Below are 25,083 nucleotides of genomic sequence, written 5' to 3'. Positions count from 1 at the left end.
CAAAGACCACTGATCGTGACCGCAGATCAGAGCGAATTTGCTTGTGTATTTCGATTTCGATGAATTCATGGGCTTGAAAATCATTGCTTGACCACCCGGGATCAAGCCGACCCCAAGAGTTCCCCTGCACAGCTCGAGTGTGACCGGCAAGCCTGAGATGCATACGCGCCCATGCTGGCCCCACAAGACACGCATCTCAGCTTGATTGGTAGATTTTTGCTCGACCAGTTGATCTGTTTGATCTCCGAGGCATACGGAGTACCACATAGCATTTCCAATGTCTGGCGCAACGGTGCTCGACACTCCACTGTGGGGTGTGCTAAACACACAGGCAAATGACCGAATATGAACGAATGGTGTTCTGTGTTCAGTGGCGGTCTTGGAGTGCTAACTTACTTGGGGTAGGGAAACCCAGATGCCCTATATATTCCCTTCTCTTCATGTTGTGGGCACATACGACCACAGGGTGTGGAAAAAAGGGCTTCCCGTCCGCTCAGCCGTACTTAAGCCACATATTCCCCACAGCCAATAGTCAACGTGCCCTCAGCACCTAAGCGACACTCTAGGGTGAGTGCGGGTGATATGGGTGAGAAGTCTTGAGACTGGGGTGAGAGAGTTAAGGATTGGAGTGATAATTCTCACCCTTGAGGTGATAGGGGCTAACTTACTCTAAACCTATACTAATCCTAAGAGAAATATATAAATATAAAGCCTTAAGGCCCTTCTTTTACTTTATTATGATTTTCTTTAAATTTCTTTACTATCTAAAATATATTCTCTAAAAACAATATTTAGAAAGCCCTCTAGGAGTGTATTGTATACACTATATTATCTGGTTTTACATGTGAATACTAGAATGAGAAGGAAGATAAGGATAATACTATCTACCATTGTGAGTTAATGGCTACTATGCTAGAAAAATATAACTATTATAGTGGGAAGAGCGCGCTGGCGGTCTGACATCGCAGACAAGACGACGGGGGTGCTCAGTGCTCGGCGGGATCGGGGAGCTACGCAGGCCCCCAGGACTACCGGAATAGGAAAGAGATACTGTTCTTGCGAGAGATGTGGAATGCTTGAATTGCTATGCTAGGGGATTAGGCCTAGAAATACCCCTGGGATGCCTGAGGCACACATGAGTACTGGCGCGGTTTCCCCATTACACTATGTAGTGTAGTGGGGAAACCGCGCCGCACCTATAGTGCGCCACTGTGGCTGGTTTCGAAAGATCTTGTGAGGTTTAGCTAGAGAGCGCGCTGTGGGAGAAATATACACTGGACACATCTTTGAGAAACAGCTACTATTTCCTAATCCGGCCTCCCAGGGGGCCTGCTTTGTCCCCTATTCATCCCTGTCAAGCACAGTACGTCCCCGCCGTCTTGTCTGCGATGTCAGACCGCCAGCGCGCTCTTCCCACTTCACTAGATAGCTCGACTCGCTCTCTCCCTCTTCCTTCTTTTCCCCGTCCTCTTTTTGCCTAGCGATAAATCAATCAATCACTACTACGTATACGCTCCATTGTAGATTGCTTGATCGCTATCAGAATCAACCAATTATGGTTGCAAGTAAGGTAGTCGATCAACTTTGATCAGAAATACAGTCACGTGACCGGGGCTTTCCGGAACGCACGTTTCCGATATCCGATGAGGCTCAACCGCTGCGCCTTTGCGCGTGGTCTGAGTCGGTGGACCCACGCGTCTCAGAACTCGCAAACAACCATGCCAAACCAATCAGCAACATGGAAAGACACCGGGAAATTTTGTTGAAATCACTCAATCACCAGGAGGAAGATGTGTTAAAGCAACTGCAGCATGTTCAAGACTTCCAAAATATAGTTGGTGTTATCCTACTTTTGGCCGCCCCAATTTCAACCCACGCGTTGTCAGCTCTCCTGGGAATTGAAGCAGACCAGCTCGTCCGTCGATTGAATGTCTTTAGGTTTGCTGTGGATATTCCCAAAGATGCGGATCAAACGGTTAGGATTCTGGACCCATCGCTTCGGGACTTTCTGGTCCAGTCTGCGTCCGAATTTCACGTGGATGAGCCAAAGAAGCACGGAAACATCGCTCAATATTGTCTCGATAATATGAGATGTAATTTGCGGAGGAACATCTGCGATCTCGTAAGCCCAGGAACTTGTAGGGCCGATATTGATCCTGACAATTTTCGCCTTTATCTTCCACCGGAGTTACAATACTCCTGTCGCTACTGGGTATATCATCTCAACAGAAGTCACGGCGTAACTCTTGCGACTGATGATATACTGCTATTTCTCAAAAAGCATTTTCTGCATTGGGTGGAAGCGATGAGTCTGCTAGGATTTATCTCCGAGGTAGTGGAGATACTTGGGGTGCTCTCCACCATTATCCCGGTGCGAATTCCACTCAGCATTTCATCATTTCAGTCCAACTCTAACAGAAAAAGAAGAACGACAATGATCTATTGTCCATCCTCATACGCGATGCAAAGCGTTTTACTCTCAAAAATCTGCAGATCGCCGATCGAGCGCCTCTTCAAATTTACTGGGCAGGGCTGCTCTTCGCTCCTCGGACATCAGTCATCCGCACTGAGTTCCAGTCGGAACTCCCTGGCTCAAAATGTCAATCCCCACATGTCCCCGAAACTTGGGGCGCAGAGTTACAGATCCTCGAGGGCCATTCAGACTGGATTAGCTCGGTATCCTTCTCGCCGGATGGCCAGCTGGTGGCATCGGGATCTGATGACCGAAGAATACGGCTCTGGGAAACAGCAACAGGAGCCCTACGAAAAACGCTTGAGGGCCCTTCCAGTTGCGTTACCTCACTGTCTTTCTCGCCTGACAGCCAGCTCCTAGCCTCCGGTCAGCTGCTGTCGGAAAATGGTCTTGACAGCCTGTTGATTTGGGATATAGCCAGTGGCAGCATACGTCACTCCCTTCAGGGACATGGCAGCAGTGTTGAGTCGGTATGCTTTTCGCCCGATGGTCGGGTGCTAGTGTCTGGGTCAAGCGATGGTACTGTACGGCTGTGGAATATATCAACCGGTGATCTCCAGCAAACTCTGGATGATAACTGTGATAAGATTTTCTGTGTAGCCGCCTCGCCCGATGGCCAGTTCTTCGCTTCCGGCTCCAAGGACCGCCAAGTGCATGTCTGGGAACTGGAAACAGGCGACTTGGTGTCGCTTTACACAATATCCGCTGTGGCCTCCTCACTGGCCTTCTCACCCGATAGTCAGCTCCTGGCGTGCGGTGGTAACTCAAAGGATGTGACCCTTTGGGATCTGACGACGGATGACACGAAAACTCTCCAGGGCCACTCATCATGGATTCGATCCGTGGCTTTCTCGCCTGACGGTCGGCTTCTTGCGGGTGCCTCCCAAGATAAGACTATTTATCTTTGGGATATTGAGACGGGAAACGTACAGGAGACCCTGGAGGGCCATTTCAACTATGTTACATCGGTGGCGTTCTCGCCCGATAGCCGGCTACTGGCATCTGGCTCGAATGATCAAACCTTGCGTGTGTGGGAGATAGAAATGGACCCGCAACAGAAACTCGAGAGCAATTCCGACTGCGGTGGCTCAGTAGTCTTTTCCTCAAGCAACCGGCTGGAGGTCAACAGGGTGAATTCGATGACATTTTCTCCCGATGGCCGGCTACTAGCCTCCAGCTCTAACGACAACATCGTGCGACTCTGGGACACTGCAACGGGACGTCTAGTGCAGACATTCAATGGTCATTCAGACTGGGTGCTATCAGTGGGATTTTCACCCGACGGGAGTCAATTGGCGTCGGGCTCTATGGATCGTACAATAAAGCTTTGGAATGTTACGACGGGGGTTCTGCAGCAGAGCTTGGAGGGTCATTCGGAAACAGTTCGCTCTGTTGTCTTTTCGCCCGATGGACAGCTCCTAGTGTCGGGTTCCAATGATAAGACCGTATGTGTCTGGGATCTGATGACGGGCAGCCTGCAGCAGACCTTGAAATTCGAGGGCAATACTGAAGATCTTTTATCTGCCATCCACAACTTGGCCAACTTCGATGATGAGGACCAACGTGAAAGGCCCAGTCCCGCTTCAAGCGATGATATTTTACCACTTTCAATTGACCAAGGACAGTGGATCAATGTCAATGGTCAAAATGTATTATGGCTCCCTCCAGACTTTCGACCTTGCCTTTTTGCAGCCTATAAGAGTCGCATTGCTTTGGGGCACATATCAGGACGGGTTTGCTTCTTCCGATTTAGTTTATAAGAGCTGTGTACTTTTTTCTACCCAGGTACTAGTTATTACTTCCTTGTCGAATCTTGGAGTCTGCCCAGATCGGCTAACTGGTCAATAAATGATAACCATGGACAAAAATCAACGGGTACTGCATCGGTATACTCGTAGGGGTCGGCTGTTTGCTTGCGAGCCGTGACAGCCGCACAGCCGTGGAACTTACCTTTGTGACCCTTCATCTCTGGCTAAGTCGGGCGGTCAGTGTGCCAAGTGTGGCTGCCAAAAATAGTGGTGCGTATAATCCTCGTGTAGTTGCAATTGTACATATGCCGAGGCTTGGGATAAAAATTCTAACTTGGTCTGTTTAGAAACACTGCAGCATGCAATGTTGCCATCCGACACAAGTGAAATGAGGAATGCCCTCAACCACAAATGGCTACTGGCCAAATACAAGCAGATAGCACAGTCGTTACAATAAATCATGTTTGATCTTGGCCTATTTGCGCTTCTGAATGCGATGTTCTTAGCTTCAACCAGTAAGGGAACCAACTACATGTAACAAAAGGATCGAGAAGCCTCCACGTAGAAGTTGATCCATTTTAAGGAGGTTCCAAGGTTGCCAAGAATATGGCTTTGTTTTGTAGTGGCAGGGGTGTTTGCTCACTGACCAATCATTGCTGGTGGCGTGGTACACCAGAACCATCACAACTGAGCCCAAGCCTAAGATGCTGCCTACCTCTTCGACTTGATGATATCACTTGATCCCCCACATTCTACCCCATCATATATAAAAGCACTTTTGTCCCACCTCTTCCATTTCTCTTCATCTTCACTACCTTGAAACAGGCCACAACAGTACCCATCAAAACAAAATCTACCTACCAGAAATTTCATTCCACTTCACCTTGACGATGTCAACCAGCCATCCCCTGTCGTTCCACGGCCCTGGATGGCATGATGAGGCACAAACACCAGTAGTGGATGGCAAGTACTGTGATCGCGCCACCGGTGAAATCAAACTTGCAGCCGATGGTGATTATCAGGAGTATATGGGTCCACCGGCAGTCGATATCCTCATCCGGAGCGTGCATATTGACACCGTCGAGTGCAGTTTCCGTGCATCACGATCTTTCCCCATGGAAACCCTCCTATGCTACATCATGAAGGTGGTTGGAAAGAAAAAGCTGGAGCTGGATTCAGTCATGGCGACCACATATTCGATTCGAGTCATCCTGGCACACGAACTGACGCCTGACCAGTTCAGTGACATTGCATTCGGCATGGCGAATGGGGTCTGGGACGAGGTTGAGTGAGGCACCGGGTCAGCAATACTCAATTACAAGCCTGATACTGTCTCAGAACTTGCTGGCGGAACTGTGCTGGACAAAGACTTTGCTATGTCACTGTCACTGTCTTCAAGCAAGTGCTCACTAGAGGATCGTGGATCAAATAATTCAGGCATGAAGAGATAGGTCGCCGAAGATGGCTTGTTGAGTTGAGAGGGAGTGTCTAGAAGAAAGAAAAAAAGACTGGTGCCCTATGACGAGAGGTCATTGGTGAGGAAGCGATCGTCCTTTCTCTCAATGTCTGGATGAGGCTGGCCCCTCAAAGTGAGAGTGACGAGTGATTCAATTTTATTTACCCAATCGATCCGCCCTATTTTTTGGGCGCCCGGGATACCCTGGCAAAGCTCATACAACATTATAACATACCAGTACGACTCGTTACATTCAGATACAACCACCAAGGGCCTCACCTCCGGCCTTTAAAGTACTCCTAAGCAGTGACACAGGCTCATATAGTAAATTCCCCACCCAAGCTCACACTCACGTCTATACATACTTGATTCTGATCTAACCTTTGAAGTTGGATATGTATGATACAAACATTTCTCAGTGGTATCTCCAAAAATTTAAAAAACGGATGCATATTGTAAACCACAAAACAAAACCAGTTCACTCGTCAAGAACAACTATCCCCAATCGTCCGGCAACAGTACTCATATCCTCGACCCGGAAAATCTGCGTATCGTCGGGACACACCTCCAAGTAAGGGTCCGGATCCCCGGACGTATCAAAGTCCGCCATGTAGAAATAAACTCCGGCCTCGGAGACAAATCTGGGGCGATCGAGCGCAACTGTAAACAGACGGAATGGTGTGTTGGCCGTCTCTTTTGCAGAGGCGAAATATTTGTCGGATTTTTGAGGGGTAAAGCGATATGTGACAGAGGGTTGTTCGTTGTCTGCGGAAAAAGTGTGCAAAGCTCCGATAGCAAAGGGATTTTCTTGATTGTGGTGGGATAGAGCTTCGGTTTGAGCGGGGCGAATAGCGGACCAGGAATGAGAATTTGGGATACAGAATTTGAAGTTGAATGTTTTGTTGGCTGGGAGATGGGAGACAATCGACGCCGTGAAAAGACGTGCTGTGCTTTCCAGGAGAGAGAGCGGTGCTGAATCGCGGACGGGGGCGAGAAAAAGCGCGTGAATAGAATATTGAACATCACAAACAGTTCTCTCCGCGGCATTGGTGACTGTTATGATGTCGATATCCTGTGAAATTTGGAATGTTGGATCAAATGAGAAACCGCCGACTGCAGCTTCTTGATTCAATTGGTCGCGAATCTGATCTTCGGACAGCGGATTCGATTGAGGAGGCTCGCCTTCGTCTATATCCAAGGCGTATTGCAAATCAGGGCGACCGGCTTTGAGGAAAATATCCAACATAAGAATCTGGCCGATGTTAAACTGTTTTGTGATACGTTCGGTGGACAATTCAAATGCCCCGGACGTAAGATCATCACCCTCGGAAATACGTTGCGTTTCGTCAATATCATTGCGCGTGTTAGAAAACGAGCGGTTGAAATAAAGCAAATCCGGCCCTTCGCCCGCTGCAGTATACCCATCCTCATCCTGACCGAATCGATAGCTGTGCGATCGAATCAAAATACAAAACCCACCGAGCGTGCCATCGCTCCGACGGGGGAATTTCGGAATAAGCGGGGGTGGATTCTCAACCCCTGACCGATGAAGCTGCTTGCGCCGGGCGATTTCCTGGCGGTTATGTTCAATGCACGCGAAGGCGTCCGGCGGGCAGTATGAATAAATCTCGAACAGAGGCTTGAGCTCTTCGTCAATAAAGCTCTGCATCAGGTATTCCCGGAGTTGCTCGTGGTCGTCATCTAGAGGAACAAGGCTGTAGACCTGGAAAGGGACCAAGTGAACGTCATCCGGCGGGAACTCTGGCTCGACGAACTGCTCCAACACCACGCAGTGACCAATATGGTCAGTGTAGGTGCGCACTTGCTGCCAATCACTTTCTTCAGAGTCAGACATGGTGAATTGCGTGGGAGAGAGTATTTGAAGAGGAAAAGTAAAATAAGGGGAGGAGAAAGATGTACGTGGGGCCCCGGTGGAAGAGACCGCTGACATAACCAGAAGGACAGCCCGCGGGCCCGTGGGTGGGCCCTGGCCGGGGAGTTGAACACTAAATTAGGGCTTCAATTCCAATCAAAACGTTACAAGTTCCAAGGTTATACTCAAGTAAAACTAACACCTTGGCAGCTCTAACTCACTTCATATATACTAGATATATACAGATATACATTTATACATTTATACATTTATACATTTATACATTTATACATCCGAAGGCCAAGTCTACTACAGGCCCAGCTTTCCGAGCTGATTGTCTCCCCACATCCCGTATTTACTCTTATCATTCGATGAACTCGTCGGATCACCAGGAAGGGGTTTCCCCACGTTCTTCTGGGGGAACTTGAACTTACCCACTGCTGCATCGCCACTCGTCATAGTCTGGGATGCAAACTTCTTCGCGTCTGCGTTGTTCTGGCCCTTGCCTTCCATTCTTGTTTTAGCGACTTGGTGCCATCCGCTCTGCACCTTTTCAATCTCGTTAAGGTGCCGATCAATCCAATAGGCCCATAGAGTACGCAGACCCCAGTGTTTGATGTCACGGGGGGCCTTGGGCTTCTCGATTGCCTTGCCTGAAGGTTTATTGTTGACGTATTGGCGGGTGTATTCATGGTCGAACTCGTCGGAGATTAACTCGATGTCTTGGCTGGGTTTGGTCCATTTGTCGCTGAGGGTTCGGATATAGTCAAAAACGGTGGCACTCATCATGACCTTGTCCGCTAGACCCTTCTCTTGCAGACTGATATCGAGTTCTGGCTGATTCCCTTCTGTGATGACCTTCTTGACTCCATTGGGCGAGTCGTGATAAAGAACGAGCAGATCAGTATTGGCGGCACTTCCTAAGAAGTCGGCTGTATGCTGGACCCAGTTCTTTTTGGGGCCGTTGTTTCTTGACCAAGTCATTCCACCACTGGACCCTGTATCAATGCCATCAGTTCATGTCAATTCCGCTGCAAAATGTTCCTGGGGCTCTTACCTCCAAACACTTCGTTGCACCAAGTACCATCGGCAGCAGTCCAATTCCCAGGGAAAGGAAGCTTGTTTCTCAGATTTCCGTACTTGGCTTCTTTTGTTCCCCCGCACACCCACTCCAGGAAATGGCTGACCAGGTGCACTTCGAAGACATGTTCCGAGCGGAAGACCTTAGCAGGTAGATCCGAGTTTCCATCCACGTAGTAGTCATTGTTGGCTCCCTGGTTAGAATTCTCTTTGGTTGTCTTTGCCGAGCACCGTCGGTTGTCGTTGATATCCGTTGAGCTGGAGAGCATAAACTCGGGAAGATACCACTTTGTAAACTGGTTAGCATTTCCGTTTTCGCTTAATGACACACAACCAGTATGAATTGCTTACCTTTGCCACCTTCGTCGGTCCATTGTTCTTGGCGTTACACCGCGGATACCTTAGGTACGTGAATTGTTTCTTCGAACTCAGGAAACTGAGAGTCATTTTCTTGGCGGTATTCGGATCTGATGCGCGCGCCAAGAGGGACGAGTCGGAATCGGTACATTTCTCGTCATCACCGGGTGGATAGTAAGGGCAGGTATCATCGTCATCGCGGCGGAATAGCGGCGGAACTGATCTTTTCGAGTCCTCCTTGTCGCTGCTCTCCTTGCCGAACATTGAACACATCACACAAAAGTTCTTCCCGTTGTCTTCTCCGGGACAGTTGAGGAAACTGTCGGGAATTGTAACCAAAGGCCCGAGAGTCAGAGTGTCGCGCTTGGCAAGGTTATGGGACACCGGCATAGGCATGAGGCCACGGTTATGTGGGAAGACGGCATCTGTAGAGGCATTAAGAGTCTCATAGCCCAGAGATGCCCGTTTGTCCTTGTCACCACTGTCGCCTACGCAAGTCGAAGGCGAGATCTGCTTCCTGGGCACCTCAGCGAGTGTGACGCGGAGGTCATCGCCCCATCCGAATTCTTCAGGCGCGTCGAGTTGTGCGTACATTGTCGAGCCGGCATCAATACCATAGCTGAAGGGGCAGCTGTTGTCACCATTTAATGAGGCGTGGGCTTGCGCGTGTCCGATCACATAGCCGTCTAGGACAAGATCGACGGCGCACCGGGGTACCTTCCAACGGTCATCGAAGTCAATTCCAAAGCTGACAGTGGGCTTGAGATGCAAGGCAATTTCGCCGTTGGCAGTGACAGAGGCGTCAAAGGAGGGCTTGCCAATGGTTTTGGCTTCGCGGTCGGGCTCTTCCAGGGCTTGATCAGGGTGTTTGTCGCTTTGAGGGTACGTCTGCTGAATTTCCCACGATGCGAGGGTAACGTCTGCCTCGAGGTGGCCGGCTAAGACAAGAGAGGCATCGGCGGAGGCATAGACGGCGAGGTTAGGGCCGACTGTGACGACCCCAGGCACGCGGAAAGTGGCACCGGGGAAGTCGTCGAGACCGAGCAGCTTGATATCACCGGTAGAGTAGGTTAGGGAGGCAACGGCATCAAGTTCAAACCTGGCGTTTACCTCTCCGGCGTTTCGGAAGTAGAGGTAAGATCTGCTGAGATCCATTCCTTTCGTAAGGGTGGTGATTATGGTGAGACCGAAGGAAGTCTCGACGTCAATCTCAGCTGTAATGGTGGACTTGATGTTCGCCTGGGCCTGAGCTTTACCAACAGGACACGGCCCAAACTGCTGATCTATGAGAATGAGCTCAACCTTCTCATTGACTTTGTGGTTAAGCTCTTTTGTGGCCTCCGCCTCGCCGACAATAATCAGTTCAGCGAGCCAGTTGAGAATATCCTCGCCGAACCAGCGTTTGTGGACCTCATGGCGCTCCATACCCTCATTGTGATACGCCTCGCGCCATTCTTCTTCGAGCCAGCGCTTGCGGTTTTTGTGGAAACCAGATTCATCTCGCTTTGCACGTTTGCTCTTTCGCTCGGCATCACTACCACCAGGTCTGTCGACAACCGAGTCCCAGTATCCAGGCTGGTTACTATAGTCAATTCGCATCATGGCGTCACCAAAGTCACGAGGGACGCGCTTGAAGTCATAATCAAATGTCAGGTCGTAGACAGATCTCCCGGCAAGGTCACGCTTATTCAGATGGCCTGCGAGGGTCTGGTTCTGGGACTTCTTGAGCTCCTTCGCGACGGCGTACCGACCAGGACCACAGCGATTAGGCATTTGCAAAATAGTGCCAGGAGCGCCTTGTCCACGGTGAATGTGGTCACACTTGCTGTCCTCGCTGGAATCGGTACAGACCATGCGGATGGTATGCTCATCTTCGCTATCGGTGTTGAGGCAATCCATCAACTCCCAGGGCGAGCCATCACGCTTGTCCAAGCTGACTTGGACCTCCTCAGGAGCAGTGATAACCACGAATCCAAAAGCAGCATCCTAAACGTGTCAGTCTTTGCCCAGGTCCATTATGGTACATGAAGTAGGTTACATACATCAGGTTCTTCTTCGGAATCACCTTGAGCGTCACCAGTGCCCCAGGTATCATCCACCGAGAGGTTGAAATCGGGGTCATCAGCGTTTTCTGGAGGGTTCTCAAAGAGATACTCCAAAGGAACTGGTAGGAACAACGATTCACCACTTGCGGGCGTGCAGCAGAAAGCTCGTTGACGGGAACTACCTTGTGTCAGCTAGATATGATAAGAGTTTATCCATGATTAAACTCACGTGGGCATACAGTCCTCTCCTTCGCCATAGGGACTTAGAGTAAGCTCAACCTCGTGCCCGGTGTTGCAGTGGTTGTCGTCGCAGCTACTCGCAAATCGTCCACCTTTCCCCTGTCATAGGTATTAGCCAAAATGGTTGTTGATCGGTGGGTATAAAAAAACATACAGCCCAGTAGCAGTCTTTCCAGTTCTTGATTTCTTCCTTGGAGCAGCAGTATTGCCGTTCGTTGTCAATATCAACATCGCGCAGGTAATCAGCCAGGGCCTCGCCGACCAAGCCGGTGAAGTCCAACACATCAGAGACAGCCTCCAAGAAAGTGCCGGCAAACGTCAAGGGCTCTTGGTCGTCCGAGCAAGTGTCCTTCCAGCCGCAATTGATCCCGCCACCAGCAGCAACCTCTGGAATAGGACAACAGTAAAATTGACGTCCTGGGAAGAGTTAATCAATTTGAACTTGAGAATCAAAGGGAGGGAAAAGTACCATCTGAACAGTGGCCGTTGCCTCCATCAACGGCCGAAGCCAAGGCCACTTCACCACCATGACACTGCCCGTTACAAAGAATTCCAGATTCACCACCACGCCAGTGGCAGGTTGACGGGTCAGGAGCAGCAGCGATAGGACAGCAGATACGGGAGTCACCTTTATCTCCACCATCGGGGCATTTAAAAGTGTCCATTTCAATGCTGCCCGGGCCACAGGGCTTACCACATTCTGTAGTTCGACAGTCCCCGGGATGCTGGCTCTCCCAGTAGCTGGTGTCATCTTTCATACTGTCCGTCATGATAACGTCCTTTGGGTAAAGAACACCACGAAGCGCATCGAGATTTCGGGTATCCTGGTCGATAGCCCAGATAAGGAGGCCACCCAGGCCCTTCTCGTTAAACATCTTGATCTTCTGCTGGAATGTCTGCTGGTCGTCGTATGAGATCCACTGGTTCTCGTCCCAGACGAGATACTTGATTGCGTTCTCTTTGTCGTATACGGGCTTGATGTCGTCCTCTGCAATGATTCCGACGATCTCATTGTAGGACAGAATGCCCTCGGTGTCAGTACAGGCGCCTTTCTTGCCCCCGTGCTTGAAGGCACAGCCGGGCTTCTTGCACTTCTTATCCTTGAGCTCAAATGTTCGGGCGTAGAAGGCCAACCCCATGTTGACTTTCTTAGCAGGGACGTCGTTTCTCCAGAGAAGATCGAGGGCTTGGTTTATCTCCGTCATGTTAGTGTGTCCGAGGACGTGGCTACCGATGGGATTGCTAGAGTCCCAGACACCGTGGAGATCGTAGCTCATAAGGTTCATATAAGTCGCGGCTTTGACCATTTCATGAATATCAAACCAACGGAGGTACCAATAAGAAGTTGGAGCTGTAAAAGAGAGCTCATACTCAAGGTCTTGGTCATCAAAAGCCTTCCGAATGTCCTGCAAGAGCTTCACGTAGTTTTTGCCATCGTCCGTTGAGTCCCAGTCTTTGGGTTGTCTATCAGGAGCACCGGGATACTCCCAGTCAATATCTACGGCATTGAAGCCATAGTGACGCATGAAGGAGAGTAGCTTGTCGATGAACTTGGAGCGGTTTTTTTCAGTGGAGCTGAGCTCGGCAAAGACTTTCTGGGTGTCGGTTTTATTGTCGTTGAAGGTCCAGCCACCGAGTGAGACACCAAGAACGACATGTGGGTTGCGCTCTTTGAGAGCAGTAAAGTCTTTCAGGGTTTTCTCCTCAACCTCGGGCATGGGACCAATGTCGTAGCTATCAGGGTCAATATAGGCGAAGGCATCTTTTCAAAACCAGTTAATCAAGTCCAGATGATAGTGTGTAAAGAGACGTACAGTTAACGTGGGTTAAGCTCTCAACGGGAATCTGCTTGATCTTCATGCCCTGACAGTCCGAATCATACTTGAATGCCTCATAGTATCCAATGATGCGCTCCTGGACATTGCCGGAAGAAGCCCCAGAGTCAGGCTGTTCACATTTGTCCTTGCTCTGGCACCCATCCCCGCAGAACTCCTCGGTGGTACCACAGAAGCCAAATTCACTGCAGCAGACGTTGAGAGGACAGGCTTTGCCAGGCTCTTTTGCATCTTTGCCGCACTCTGCATGTGCATCGCAGTTACTCCAGCAGGCGTCGTTGGGAGATTTGCCTGTGGTACCGCAGTAAGTTTTACCGAAGCCACAGACACCATTTTTACCGCAGCAGGCTCCATTTGAGCATGGTTTACTCTTGCTGCAGCTGTACTTGTCATCACCGAGAAGTTTTAGTGAGCTTATCTCGCTGCTCAAGTCTCCAGCAAGGTCGGCTGTAGCAATTGAAAGTAGAAATAAAAGAAAGAACAGGCTCAGTAACCCTCGAGCCATGTTGAGGGAGAAAAGAATGAAGGTATCAAAAATAAATCAAGTGATGAATGAATGAAGGAATAAAAAAGAATGAACGGGTTTGAGCCACCGAGAGAGGGTCGACCGTGGAGAACTAAATACTATCAACCTGCGAGAGGCAACTCGAGCCAGGTACGGCTGATCTTCTCAAAATTCCTCCGGACGATAACTCACAACTCCTCTCTCAGCGGGATCGGACAGCGGAAAGAGCGTACTGTAGCCGAAGTATAGAGAGTCAGCCAATCAAGCCCCATCCGTGCCTGATTGCCGATCATCCGGGGGCCAAAACAAAAGAATATAAACCACGCACGCGGCTGTGACTTTAGTGTGACTTTAGTTGGTTTTAGATCTTAATTGCTCCAATCCAACACTTTGCCAAGAAAATCGATGTCCCAGCCGTGCAGAGTGTGCATAATTGTCACATAATTGTCGCAGAATCGAGGCGTCCCAGGAGGGGCAGGAGGGGGCCAAGGATACCTAAAGGGAACTGATGTGCAAGAGACCCTGGGGCCAAGCACATGTCAACAGACTCAGCGACTCAGATTCCGGGAGGACACGAGAGGGACACGGGATGTGGAGCTCGAGGTGGAAAAAAGACCCTAACAAGACGCTGCATTTTACCTCAAACGGACATTGACCTGCCCATCGCATTTTCAAGTCGCCGCAGAATGATGGGGCCAATGCTTGTTCAATTGGCACCCATCAATTCATGTGCATATAATGCTTGATACATGAACATGCCTCGACCAGTCCCCAACTATCCCGTCCATGCTTCCGACCATGTCTTTCGTTAATTCGCTTGCGCGGTACACTCTTTTGCTCTCTCTATTTACTCTCATTACCTGTTTTCAACCCGTTCCTGACAATTATGTCGATGACTACAATAACAAATGTGCAGATGCACTCACTACCAATTTGACATCCTGCATCTCGGCTGTGCACAGTCTCAGTTCCAACAATTATTACTCACAGCATGGTCTTGACAAGATTTGCACTAGCGACTGTCGCGACGAGTTGATGGAGTACAAAAAGTCTGTGACTGCCGAATGCTCTGGCGCCACATACACCAACGATTTGGGTACAGTGTATCCCATCTCTGAGGTCGCCGATACTCTTCTCTTCAACTTCCAACAGACCTGCTTGAAAAACAAAGGCGAGTACTGCAACATCGTCCTGGGTAACATCACCAAGAATGGTGGAGATGAATGCAGCAAATGCCTTTTGCTCAAGCTTCGCAACGAGGCCCGGTATCCTTACGGCAGCGGGCCTGATGTGTATTCGAGCGCGTACCCCAGTTATACCTCTTCTTGCGGGTTCACTGGGTACCCGGTGACCGCCAAGCCCACGATGTCTCCTAGCTCGATGGTTTCTCATCTGTAAGTTGAATAAAATCGACGAACCACTGAAACAAACACTAATGCTCCGTAGATCCAGCACACTCACTTCATCAGTGGCAGCCAGTCCGACGGCTAGTACATGCAGCGGCAAGAAGTACACAATTCAGGACGGAGACACCTGCCAGTCGGTCTCCAGGTCACAGAGCGTTGCCACCTACCAACTTCTCATGGACAACGAACTCCAAGCCTACTGCGCTAACTTCCCTAAATCCGGGGACCTTTGTATCAAGAATTATTGCACTACGTACACAGTCCAAAAGGGCGACACCTGTAAGAGTGTTGCGAAGGAACACAATATCACGAGAGTCCAGCTGCGCTCCTACAACCCCTGGATTGACGGGGGTTGCTATAACTTCAACCGCACTGTTGGCACAGAAATCTGCATGGATGAGCCGGGGCAGAAATACCACGCTCCATCCTCTGCTCCTTCTGCCACAGGCTCGCCCACAGCATCATCGGCCGTCCCTGTGCCGACAAACCTCGCTAACAACAGCACCAAGGACTGCGGCGAGTATTACGCGCCCAAGACCAATGAAACCTGTGACACAATCGTGCAGAAATTCCCCATCAGCCGTGATAATTTCCTCATCTTGAACCCAGGCCTGAACCAGAAGTAAGCCCAGAATCAGGTCCCCTCCCCTCCTGTCAGAGCAAACCTGACATACCCAGCTGCACAAACTTCATAGCTGGCCGCAGTTACTGTGTCAAACCCGTCGAAGATATGGATAATTACCCCGGTGCTCCAGGCTACATGCCTTCTGTCTCCAAAGTCCCTTGGGGCGATCTCCCGGACGCAACTTACACGCCAATTAATAACCCTGACAAGCGCCCCATCGCCCCGGGTACATTGAGCAAATGCGAGAGCTTCGTCGACGGGCGCGATCTGCAATACAATTACGCGGACTACAGCGATTGCCAAGTGGCTGTGGCATTCTGGGACATCTCGAAAGCAGATCTGCTCCAGTGGAATCCGTCTCTGGAGAAGCGCAAAGGGAATTCTACCAGTTGCAGTTTCAGCAAGGAGTATAGATATTGTATGGACGGCCGGTCTGGAGCGAGTTCGTCGGCTTCGGGGGCTGTGCCTAGTACGCCGATGCCTTCGACGCCGCTTTTGACTTCGACTTCGACTTCGACTTCGACTTCGACTACTTCGTCGGAACCTAGCCCAACTCCCACGGCCACATCAACCTCCCAGATTTCAACCACCGATGCAGACACAAGCACTAGTTCCGAGCCCACCAGTACGACCAACCCCACAACAACAAGCGGGGCCGTCCCGTCCCCTACTCAGACCAACAGCATTCCCGACAACTGCAGCGACTACGCCAAGGCTAAGGATGGTGATAACTGCATTGACTTCGCCAAGGATCACGACATTACTCCGAAGCAGTTGTATGAGTGGAACACGATTTTGGGTGATGATGGCAAGAAGTGCGGAACTATGTTCCAGAGAGACACCTACTACTGTACTGGTGTGAGTAAATAGGCGGAGCTATGTCTTTGGTTGGCGGAACGCAGTTGAGACCACATACATTCCAAATTAGGGGGGTCTGGGAGGGCTCCTGATATTAAACAAGTGAGGTTAATCCGAACGATTGACTGCGCTTCCAGTGGAGTTTCATAAGTACTTAATCCTGATACTTTGGATTCCCCTTTTTAGCCTGACCTTGTGATGCAACAATATTCTAAGGGTGGAATCCTGGGAGCTTTTGTCTTTTTTGCTGTCTTTTTTGCTGTCTTTTCCAATGTTTTCTGGATGTCATACTATACGGGGTCTTTGGCAGTTTTGGAAGGTTGGTCTTGGGTTGAAGTATCTAGGGTCAAATACTTTTAAAACTCTACTGTAAGTGACACGCCGGTGAGTCAGTAGTTGGGTGGATGACCACCAGCGAATCCTCACTGTCCTATCCATGAATGTTTTTATTTTTGTCTAGTTTTTTTACGTCCACAAGATATCGTCCTACTGGAATGGCTCAACCTGTTATATATGAGCTTTGCTCGGGAACGGGGAGAAAGAGGGTTGCAAGACTAACATCGTTCGAAACAGCATGTGGTTAATGTCTGGCTGCTTGCTTCAGCAGAGCCTATATCTTACATGAATGATGGTAGACATTCTTGCAAGGTCTCTTTTAAGGCCCGGGCATTATTCTGATAGCTTGCGAGGTAATCCAAAAGTTGAAGGCCCTCTTTGATACCTGGGCTGGAATTGAGAGATGGGAAATGGCAGGAATCATTGGTATCTGCAGAGCTGATCATCACTGCAAGGAGCATAATAAATGACACTGAGCAGATTGTATCATGTCGTTGTGAAATAAGCGACCACAGGGTGATTCCTCAGTGACTGTGCGTAACACTTCGGGGGTATATGTGGGGGGCTTTGTGGGGATCGAAGAGAGCGTTGGAGAAGAGAGCTTTTTACTTGCGCAAATGTTCGAAGTTTTTAAAGGAAAAGGAGAGAAAAAGTAGCGTATCGGGAATAACTGAGAAGTGATGCCCGAAATGCGCTGAGTTCGGTCTTGAAATTGACCCGGCTTTCCCTCGTACTCGGGTTTGGCCAGTTGCAAGCGGCGTATATAACCGGCAGCCTCCTTGCTGGTATAAGCTAATGGCTCTTGTAGAGCTGGGTGGATCTCCCATCAAATGCTCTTTCTTTTGTGACCTCGGGGCTGACGTCGACTTTACACGTTCTTCCCTTCTCGCTCTCGGGGTACCGCCCGATCTTCCAACGTTGCGACCTTCATCCTTCAACTTCACCTCACGCCTCTTTACCTTTCGTCAATATGTCCCCCTATCTCAAGGCTCTGCTGCAGGAACTCAAAAACTTCAAGCCTTTATTTCTCTCCCCTGACGTCCTTGAACAGCTCGATGTAAAAGCTTTGGAGGTCTCTCTTACATCCGAAAACGATGCTCGATTTCAATCCCTGCTTCTTCCGACCACATCCAGACAATCTAGCTGAGAACTGACTTTCTGCCGAAGCGGAAGAAGAACCTCGGAGTCCTTTGCATTGTCCCTCCATTTGGGATATCATAGACCACGATCCCTCCCACCCTTTCAATACAATACTTGAAAAAATGGAAGGTGTTACAGATTCCTGCTACATTCCTGAATATCAGCAGCTAGACATCGATGAACAAGGCGATTTTGATGACGCTTTTGATCCATTTCTCAATGTCACAAATGTTGAATACGAGTTCAGGAGTATTGTGGACAACATGGAGGAGGACAATGGTAAAGAGATATGGAGGTAGGTTTATGCCGCTTGATTTTCTTTCTTCGTTGATATTAATGCAGATAAATGGCTGCCAGGCCGAGACATAAAGAGAATGACCCAACTCTAAACGGGGGTTACCCTTGGGGGGAAGGGATCATCCACCGATACATCGGTCAACCTCACTCAACCATGATATGTCACTCTTATGCCTACATGAACGATGTGAACAAAGGTCTGACAAAGGATGAGCTGATAGCTATTGTGATTATGATTCTGATCCGATTAAACCACAAAAATCACAAATCATTCCGCAGATCCAAAGTCCATCCAGTGAGTGGTTTACACTCTGCCTTGTATCTACAACGATTCTAATACTTTGTTAGATCCTGCTTTTTACTTTTTTTGGAGGCCAGGTAACGAGAATTACCCAGGCCACATTCGACGGAAGAGACCTAGCCTTGCAATACTCGCCACTCTGGAGAGTCACGGGCAGTGATTCGATGGCTATGAAACTACTCGTACGTTACGAACTGAGCAAGGCGGTTGATGGAACATGCATGCGGTCTACCTCTCAGTCAGAAGAGTTTCCCTTCTCTTGCTCATTTCCTCTCACATCCAGTGACTACAGAGTTTGCTACCCTCAACATTCTTTGAGATAGGATATGATCGACACCAAACATGAGTCAATCCCCTTTCCCTGCTTTTTCAAGCTATGTATTGTCCGCCTAGTTTATTTAAATTCACAATACACTTCTTGTTTTGAGGGGACTGTTGTGTTATACCCGGACCCTGAAGGGTGTTGGATGCATTTGCCCTTGGAGTGGTGTAAACACTAGAGAGGAAGGAACGTATACAATCAAGGCTGCGACAGATTCAACTCTCCACGCCATCTGTTGTATCCCACATCTTTTTTATCACTTATGACTATGTTATAGCTGTGTTGGATCATTACAACGACGCAACCTTTATATACCGCAAGACAAAAACCTTTAGGTCTCCGAGGCTTCAAACCCTTCCGCCATTCAGAATTCCTCTGAGGCTTCCAGATCTTCTCGTCCTCTGAATCATTTCTGTGAAGCCATATTTGTCTCGCTCGAGCACGGAATGAGAACAGCTTGCAGATAATCTGGGCTGTTGACAAAAATCCCCAACGGCTTGGCTGGCCAAAACAATTTATCGGGCTCCAGTTCCGGACTCGAATCGGCATCTGAGATATTGCAATAGCAATTTTCATGTATACGGGCTCTCTGGTCGAGAAGGAAAGACTTCAAAGCTTCCCGTCAATGTTCAACGCAAAAAACGAGTCAGAGGAAAAACCAAGAGCTGGACTGAGTTTCAAGCCTACTTGGAAGCTTTCGAAGTGCCTACCCCATGTCAAATTGACCCAACATTGGGTGCGTTAATCACTCCAAGGATGCTTCGGTGGGTCTAACAAGAATATACTGTGAGGACATGAGATCTGATTCTTGTTCGAAGCTATGTCCTGGTTTCTGCAGATTGTCGTCTCGTGAACCACCAGGTCGCAAGTTAGCTCGTGATGAAAGGGGAAGATCCACCATTGTGGGCTAAAAGGAAGGAGTCATGTACGTTGGTTGGTACACACAACGATTGTCTGCAATCATCGCATCAGGTGCTGGCTTATAAAAGCCCCTCAGTCGGGCTTCGGCTCTGCTCATGTCTCTTCCCCTCCTCCCCATCCTCCTCCTCCGGTGCGGCTTTCTCCTAATCTTCGCCCTCTCTTTGCCTACCTTGGGCATTTCCGGGGCGAGGAAGCCCCTGCTCCGGCAGGTAAGTCACGCATGGTTGTGGAATAAAGCATCACAAAAACTAACACGATTCCAGCTGGGTCCCCCGAGCCACCTACCAGACGCATCGGCCATTGCACCCTCGGTAGCCCACACCCCTCGTCGGCGGAGGGAGTTACTCCCGGGTTCTTCCCCAGAGACCATGGTGATATCTTTCGCGAGCTCCTTTTCTCGTTTGAAGGGCTCCCAGGGCCAACACATTCCTCCCTTCGTCCTCCCACCAACAGAGTCCCTCCCCGAAGCTGCCCCCAGCATCCAATCCGAGCCTCGTGCGAACAACTAAATTGTCTTCCGGTGATTGCTCAACCAGATTGAACAACTCCAATAGACGCAGCAGGTGCTGGGGGGCCGTCAACTCCCCTACTCGATCGGATGGTAGGTCTATTCTCTCTGCTTCGATACAGTTAAGAGACTGATAGCTAATGCCTCATCAGATCGTGCCTTCCAGACCCCCACACCAGGGCCAGACAAGGGAAAGATACCTCCTGGCGGCCTGACACGCTCCTTTTCATGCTTTGTGTTTTATGCTTTGATGTATATTTGAACATTATAGGCAGCACTGCCGGCTTTTGAATCAGAAGAGGCTACCCTGCAGGTCTTGACGGAATTTTACAAGTTCCTGCGTGTAGAGTAGACCGCAGATTGTAAATGGAATCACACAAGTAGGCTTGATCCCATGATTGAAAGTAGACGCTGTACCATGACGAATGCTGTCTCTTCTGCCTCCAAAAGCCCCAAGAAGGCCCAGTGCCCTAAAGAGTGCCCAGATTCGCCACCGCCAAACAAGCCTAGATCTCAATATTTTCCATTCCGGACTCGTGAAGATAAGCCTACTCATAATTTTCGCAAATTTGATCGCTGCATATTAGACTAGGTAGATTCGTATCTTTTCTTGCGCAAAGCTTTCTCACTGGATGAATGGCATAGGATGGGTCAGGTCGAGCAATTCGAACCCTCATAGCTTTGTTCACTCAAGAAACTGATTTCTGGAATTTTGGCGGAAAATTGCACGCAATCTTCTCGAAGGGTAAAAAATGTAAAGTGATATCGAGCCGCTGAGGATTTTGACCACAAAACAAGATGGAAGATAAAAAGAGCAAAAAAAATATTTAGACGACAGCGGTGTGATTCGAACACACGCTCACGAATGAATAGCATATCGAGGAATTTGATTTTCCGAAATTCGCTGGATTGAAAGTTAGTGTCGGAAAGTGGAGCTGGCACGAAGAGAAACATACAGTGCTACGCCTTAACCGCTCGGCCACGCTGCCAGGTGAAAGTCAAATCTGAATGAGGGTCTTCATGACCAGAATAGAGAAGAAGCAATTTTTTTTCTAAAACAAAAAGAAACGACAGCGGTGTGATTCGAACACACGCTCACGAATGAATAGCATATCGAGGAATTTGATTTTCCGAAATTCGCTGGATGGAAAGTTAGTGTCGGAAAGTGGAGCTAGCTTAAAGAGCAACGTACAGTGCTACGCCTTAACCGCTCGGCCACGCTGCCAGTGTGACATATTACGCGCGCTCTTATGCTTTATGACAATATTGCAACAGGGCTCAAACAGGTGGTCGATTGGTTGTCAAATATTGAATCCGTAAGAGTTCATTAATTGGGTTCATTGATTGAAAAGCTTCAATGGCCAAGCTTGGAAGTTTCTTCCTGGGCGCATATGCCAAATGCCCTATCACAAAGTGGCTGCATTAATCCTTCCAAGGTTGGAGCCGTGGCGCATATGACGAACCTGGTCCTATATAAGGGAGCGCAATTCCAAGTTGCCAGTCTTGGAATCCTTGGTCTTTTCCAAGGTTGCCCTGGCGCAGTGGAATAGGGTCTGGAATGTGCCCCATGCCTGCTCCTGACAGCGCATGGAGTATCAGATCCTCAACAGCTGGAGTTATATATTCTATGTGTTTCGTTCCCGAGGTCGGGATTTAGAGAACGCCTCAACTGATTCCAAGGTTATTACCTAATGCTCGGGTGTGATGGGACGGGCAGAGGAGGGAGGGGGGTATGTTCTCCCGAGATCCATTCTATTGCTTCTTGGTTGCTTTCTGACACTTCCAAGATTAGCTTTCAAGGGACTCCGTATAGTTACCTGAGTTTTCGTTTTCGGTGGGCCCGCTCCAGGACTTCAGGACTTCACCTCGGGAGCGAAAGCCTAGGCACACTGAGAGTAATTTGATTCTTGACAAATGATGGGCTGAGATCAGCAGGGGTGGGCCGAGCTATGTACTTTGCGTTCTGAAAATGTGAGTCGAGCCGTGGACGGAACTCGGGGCGCCAAGAACGCGCAATCCGAACAGTGGAGACGCCCTCGAGGGCCTTATATACCTGATCATTCCGTGTCTCTTGTTTCTTTCCTCATGCTCGTTTGGACGCGATTGTCATTTTTGAACATCTTGTGAGCTGGCAGACATTTGCGCTTATCAGTCCTTCCCAACGAATACTCCACCATGAAGTATCGCGGCGTTGTCTACGATGTCGGCCTCAATTTCAATGGCACTGGATTCTCCGTCGAGCCATTCGATCCTGCCCTAGTCAAATACGACATGAGAACAATCGCCGACGAGTTGCATGCCAATGCCGTCCGGATTGAAGGGGAAGAAACTACTCGGCTGGAGATTGCCGCACGGTCAGCGTACTCGGTGGGACTTAAGGTGTTTTTCAATCCGTGGAAGATGAATGCGACCATCGAGGAGACCCGCGAATACTTCAAAGAGGCGGCAAAATCTGCAGAAACATTACGCATTGAAGGCATTGATTTGGTCTTTATCGCCGGCTGCGAATACACCATCTTCGGCAAAGGCGTTTTCCCCGGGGATTCTTTCAACGACCGTGTAATGTTTCTCGGTCCGCAGTTTCCCAGCGGCCATATGATTGAGGATATTTCTCAAGCCCTACGTGACAATTCTGTTGAGTTGAATAAGGCGTTGCGGTCTTTCGTTGCGGTGATTCGTTCCCAGTTCGGGGGGCAGATCACATATTCGGCTGGCTCCTGGGAAGTCGTTGACTGGGATATTTTTGACATCGTCGGCATAGACTATTATCGCCGAGGAGAGACTGCGGAGAATTATGTCTCGTGTCTCGATCGGCACAGGATTGGAAAACCTCTAGCTGTTTTAGAACTCGGCTGCTGCGCTTATGAGGGAGCAGCAGAGCGCGGAGACGGCGGCTTCGTACTCTTGAAAGGCACGGCCCCAGACGGCACTGGCATCTTCGAGAACGATATTGTCCCCACTCGGAGCGAGAAGGAACAGGCTCATTATGTCGGGACGCAGCTTGATCTCCTCAACAATGCAGGGGTTGATGCGGCCTTCATATACGTGTTTTCGTTCCCTTGCATGCCGGCAGGAAAAGGGGCGAGGGATATGGATATGATGTCTTTCTCGCTGGTAAAAACCTTTCCTGAGAAGGACTCAAGATCTAAAGGTATGCCTCCATGGGCACCGAAGGAGTCTTTCCACCGCGTCGCTGAAGTCTTTAGTTCTATGGAGCAGGAAGAGCAGAGTTCTGCAGTGACTCAATGAAATGCGCTTTGAGCCAAGGCCATGCTTCCGAATTAGTATCATGTAGTTCCAGAGCAGTTGTGACTTGGAACACTGGTCTGATAGCTGACTGGCGAGGACAAAACAATGTGCCATGAAATATGAAAGTATAGTAGTATCCAAGCGTCATTGCAATGGACGTAATGTCATTCACATTTCACGTAGAGGTATGCACTCATTTTGCATGACCACTTTTCCTATGTTCGGTGCAGAAATCCTTTATGGCACTGCTGCTGGTAACCCAGAATGTAGCTCAATATGGGATACTTTCAATGAGGTATCCATTTGGGTCCTCCACAAAAGGGACAGCCACGGCTGCTTCCCACAAAGGTGTTGGCGCGGGTGTTTGCCTAGTTTGCAGGGTCCCCGCTGGTGTAGATAGATCTAGATCTCTTTTCTCTCTCTCTCTCTCTCTCCTTTCCTCAGGTCTCCCAAAATACATACAATTGATGCTCCATACTTCTCCTGAGCTTCGCTCGATAAAAGGCTTGTCACATCCCTTGTCGGGATAATCGCAACACAAAAGCCCAGCCACCGCCTCTCTGAACCCTGAACCACATCGGCTTCTTTGAGTATTCTTACGTTATGACTTCTGATATATTCCATGGCCTTTGTCATGTCCGGAATGCCAATTGCCAGCTTGGCGAATTGGGAGCGTACTAGTGATCGCCCATTTGATCATTGAGTACCATATAACAACCTTGGAAGATGATTGCGGAGCGAAACGAAGCAATTAATATATTTTTCGTAGGGATAATCTCTTAAGAGGTTCTTCATGCATGGATTTGCTCTATTCAATCCAATCAATTCTTCCTTGTGGTGGACCCACATGCCTTTCTCCCCGGCCCCCTTCTCCCGAAAAGGGCTAACATTTCTCATGAACTGTGTTCATCTACATTGAATGAGTATCATCTGATAGCTAACACTCTTCTAATTGTACATGGGCAGTAACCTGAAGGCTACCAGGCATTTTATCATTTTATCGGTGTGCGTTGGTTAGTTTATCAAAAGCCAAGAAGCGTTTTACATCTTTTTCTGCTTTTGGTGTAGTATGGTGAGTTCAGGTAGCATGGGAATTACAGGAAAGTCGGAGTAAACCGCCTAAGGCCGAACGTAAAGTCCGACCTGTCATCACCAAATCAATTATTGGCCCCCGGGGTCCTGACGACAGTAATTCAGGGCTGTCGACAGTGGATACTCCGTAAGACAATGGACCCTATTTAAACCACATCGGGTTAGCGCTAGCAAATATCTCTCTGGTTTCCTCCCTGAGGTGATGACCAAGGTATGTCGAGACCCATATTTTGTGGGTCGCGAATCTTTTCACAAAGTCCATACCGTGGTCTACCCAAAGGAAAGCCGATGGGCACTTTCAGTTCCTCTTGCCATTCCCATACTCCAGGCTACCCGGAATTTGCAGGATATTACCGTGTCAACTACAGGTAGAGATTGCCACTGAGATAAATCATGTCACTGATTATCACGAGCTC

At 49.2% G+C, this 25,083-nt stretch overlaps 8 protein-coding genes across 8 annotated transcripts; 6 read left to right on the top strand and 2 right to left on the bottom strand.

Annotated features, from left to right (window-relative positions):
• Nucleotides 1-1,600: 1,600 nt before the first annotated feature.
• N7506_009649 (WD40 repeat domain-containing protein) lies at nt 1,601-4,233 on the top strand (the record flags this gene model as incomplete). Its single annotated transcript, XM_056958942.1, has 2 exons — nt 1,601-2,371; nt 2,425-4,233. Coding segments are annotated over 2 exons (2,580 nt in total), but the record flags the coding sequence as incomplete, so codon positions are not given.
• Nucleotides 4,234-5,111: 878 nt separating this feature from the next.
• On the top strand, nt 5,112-5,513 carry N7506_009648 (uncharacterized protein; the record flags this gene model as incomplete). Its single annotated transcript, XM_056958941.1, has 1 exon — nt 5,112-5,513. The coding sequence occupies one exon, from the start codon at nt 5,112-5,114 to the stop codon at nt 5,511-5,513; it is 402 nt and encodes a 133-aa protein (XP_056808331.1).
• Nucleotides 5,514-6,155: 642 nt separating this feature from the next.
• On the bottom strand, nt 6,156-7,532 carry N7506_009647 (uncharacterized protein; the record flags this gene model as incomplete). Its single annotated transcript, XM_056958940.1, has 1 exon — nt 6,156-7,532. The coding sequence occupies one exon, from the start codon at nt 7,530-7,532 to the stop codon at nt 6,156-6,158; it is 1,377 nt and encodes a 458-aa protein (XP_056808330.1).
• Nucleotides 7,533-7,859: 327 nt separating this feature from the next.
• Nucleotides 7,860-13,612, bottom strand: N7506_009646 (uncharacterized protein; the record flags this gene model as incomplete). The annotated part of the gene is made up of 8 exons (XM_056958939.1): nt 7,860-8,548; nt 8,608-8,917; nt 8,982-10,973; nt 11,030-11,210; nt 11,262-11,371; nt 11,427-11,689; nt 11,742-13,034; nt 13,087-13,612. 8 exons carry the CDS (start codon nt 13,610-13,612, stop codon nt 7,860-7,862), a joined length of 5,364 nt encoding a protein of 1,787 aa, XP_056808329.1.
• Nucleotides 13,613-14,398: 786 nt separating this feature from the next.
• N7506_009645 (LysM peptidoglycan-binding domain-containing protein) lies at nt 14,399-16,513 on the top strand (the record flags this gene model as incomplete). The annotated part of the gene is made up of 3 exons (XM_056958938.1): nt 14,399-15,006; nt 15,059-15,640; nt 15,697-16,513. The coding sequence occupies 3 exons, from the start codon at nt 14,399-14,401 to the stop codon at nt 16,511-16,513; spliced, it is 2,007 nt and encodes a 668-aa protein (XP_056808328.1).
• Nucleotides 16,514-18,099: 1,586 nt separating this feature from the next.
• Nucleotides 18,100-18,893, top strand: N7506_009644 (uncharacterized protein; the record flags this gene model as incomplete). Its single annotated transcript, XM_056958937.1, has 4 exons — nt 18,100-18,272; nt 18,335-18,569; nt 18,623-18,757; nt 18,819-18,893. The coding sequence occupies 4 exons, from the start codon at nt 18,100-18,102 to the stop codon at nt 18,891-18,893; spliced, it is 618 nt and encodes a 205-aa protein (XP_056808327.1).
• A 1,020-nt stretch (nt 18,894-19,913) lies between these two features.
• N7506_009643 (uncharacterized protein) lies at nt 19,914-20,327 on the top strand (the record flags this gene model as incomplete). Its single annotated transcript, XM_056958936.1, has 2 exons — nt 19,914-20,027; nt 20,082-20,327. 2 exons carry the CDS (start codon nt 19,914-19,916, stop codon nt 20,325-20,327), a joined length of 360 nt encoding a protein of 119 aa, XP_056808326.1.
• Nucleotides 20,328-22,501: 2,174 nt separating this feature from the next.
• On the top strand, nt 22,502-23,575 carry N7506_009642 (uncharacterized protein; the record flags this gene model as incomplete). Its single annotated transcript, XM_056958935.1, has 1 exon — nt 22,502-23,575. One exon carries the CDS (start codon nt 22,502-22,504, stop codon nt 23,573-23,575), a length of 1,074 nt encoding a protein of 357 aa, XP_056808325.1.
• Between the last annotated feature and the right edge of the window lie 1,508 nt (nt 23,576-25,083).

The sequence above is a fragment of the Penicillium brevicompactum genome (genome assembly GCF_028827555.1).
Source record: "Penicillium brevicompactum strain IBT 35665 chromosome Unknown utg000006l_segment0_segment0, whole genome shotgun sequence".
Lineage (NCBI taxonomy): Eukaryota > Fungi > Ascomycota > Eurotiomycetes > Eurotiales > Aspergillaceae > Penicillium > Penicillium brevicompactum.
The sequence above is the reverse complement of the archived record's forward strand: the minus strand, read 5'-3'. Positions and strand labels throughout refer to the sequence as shown.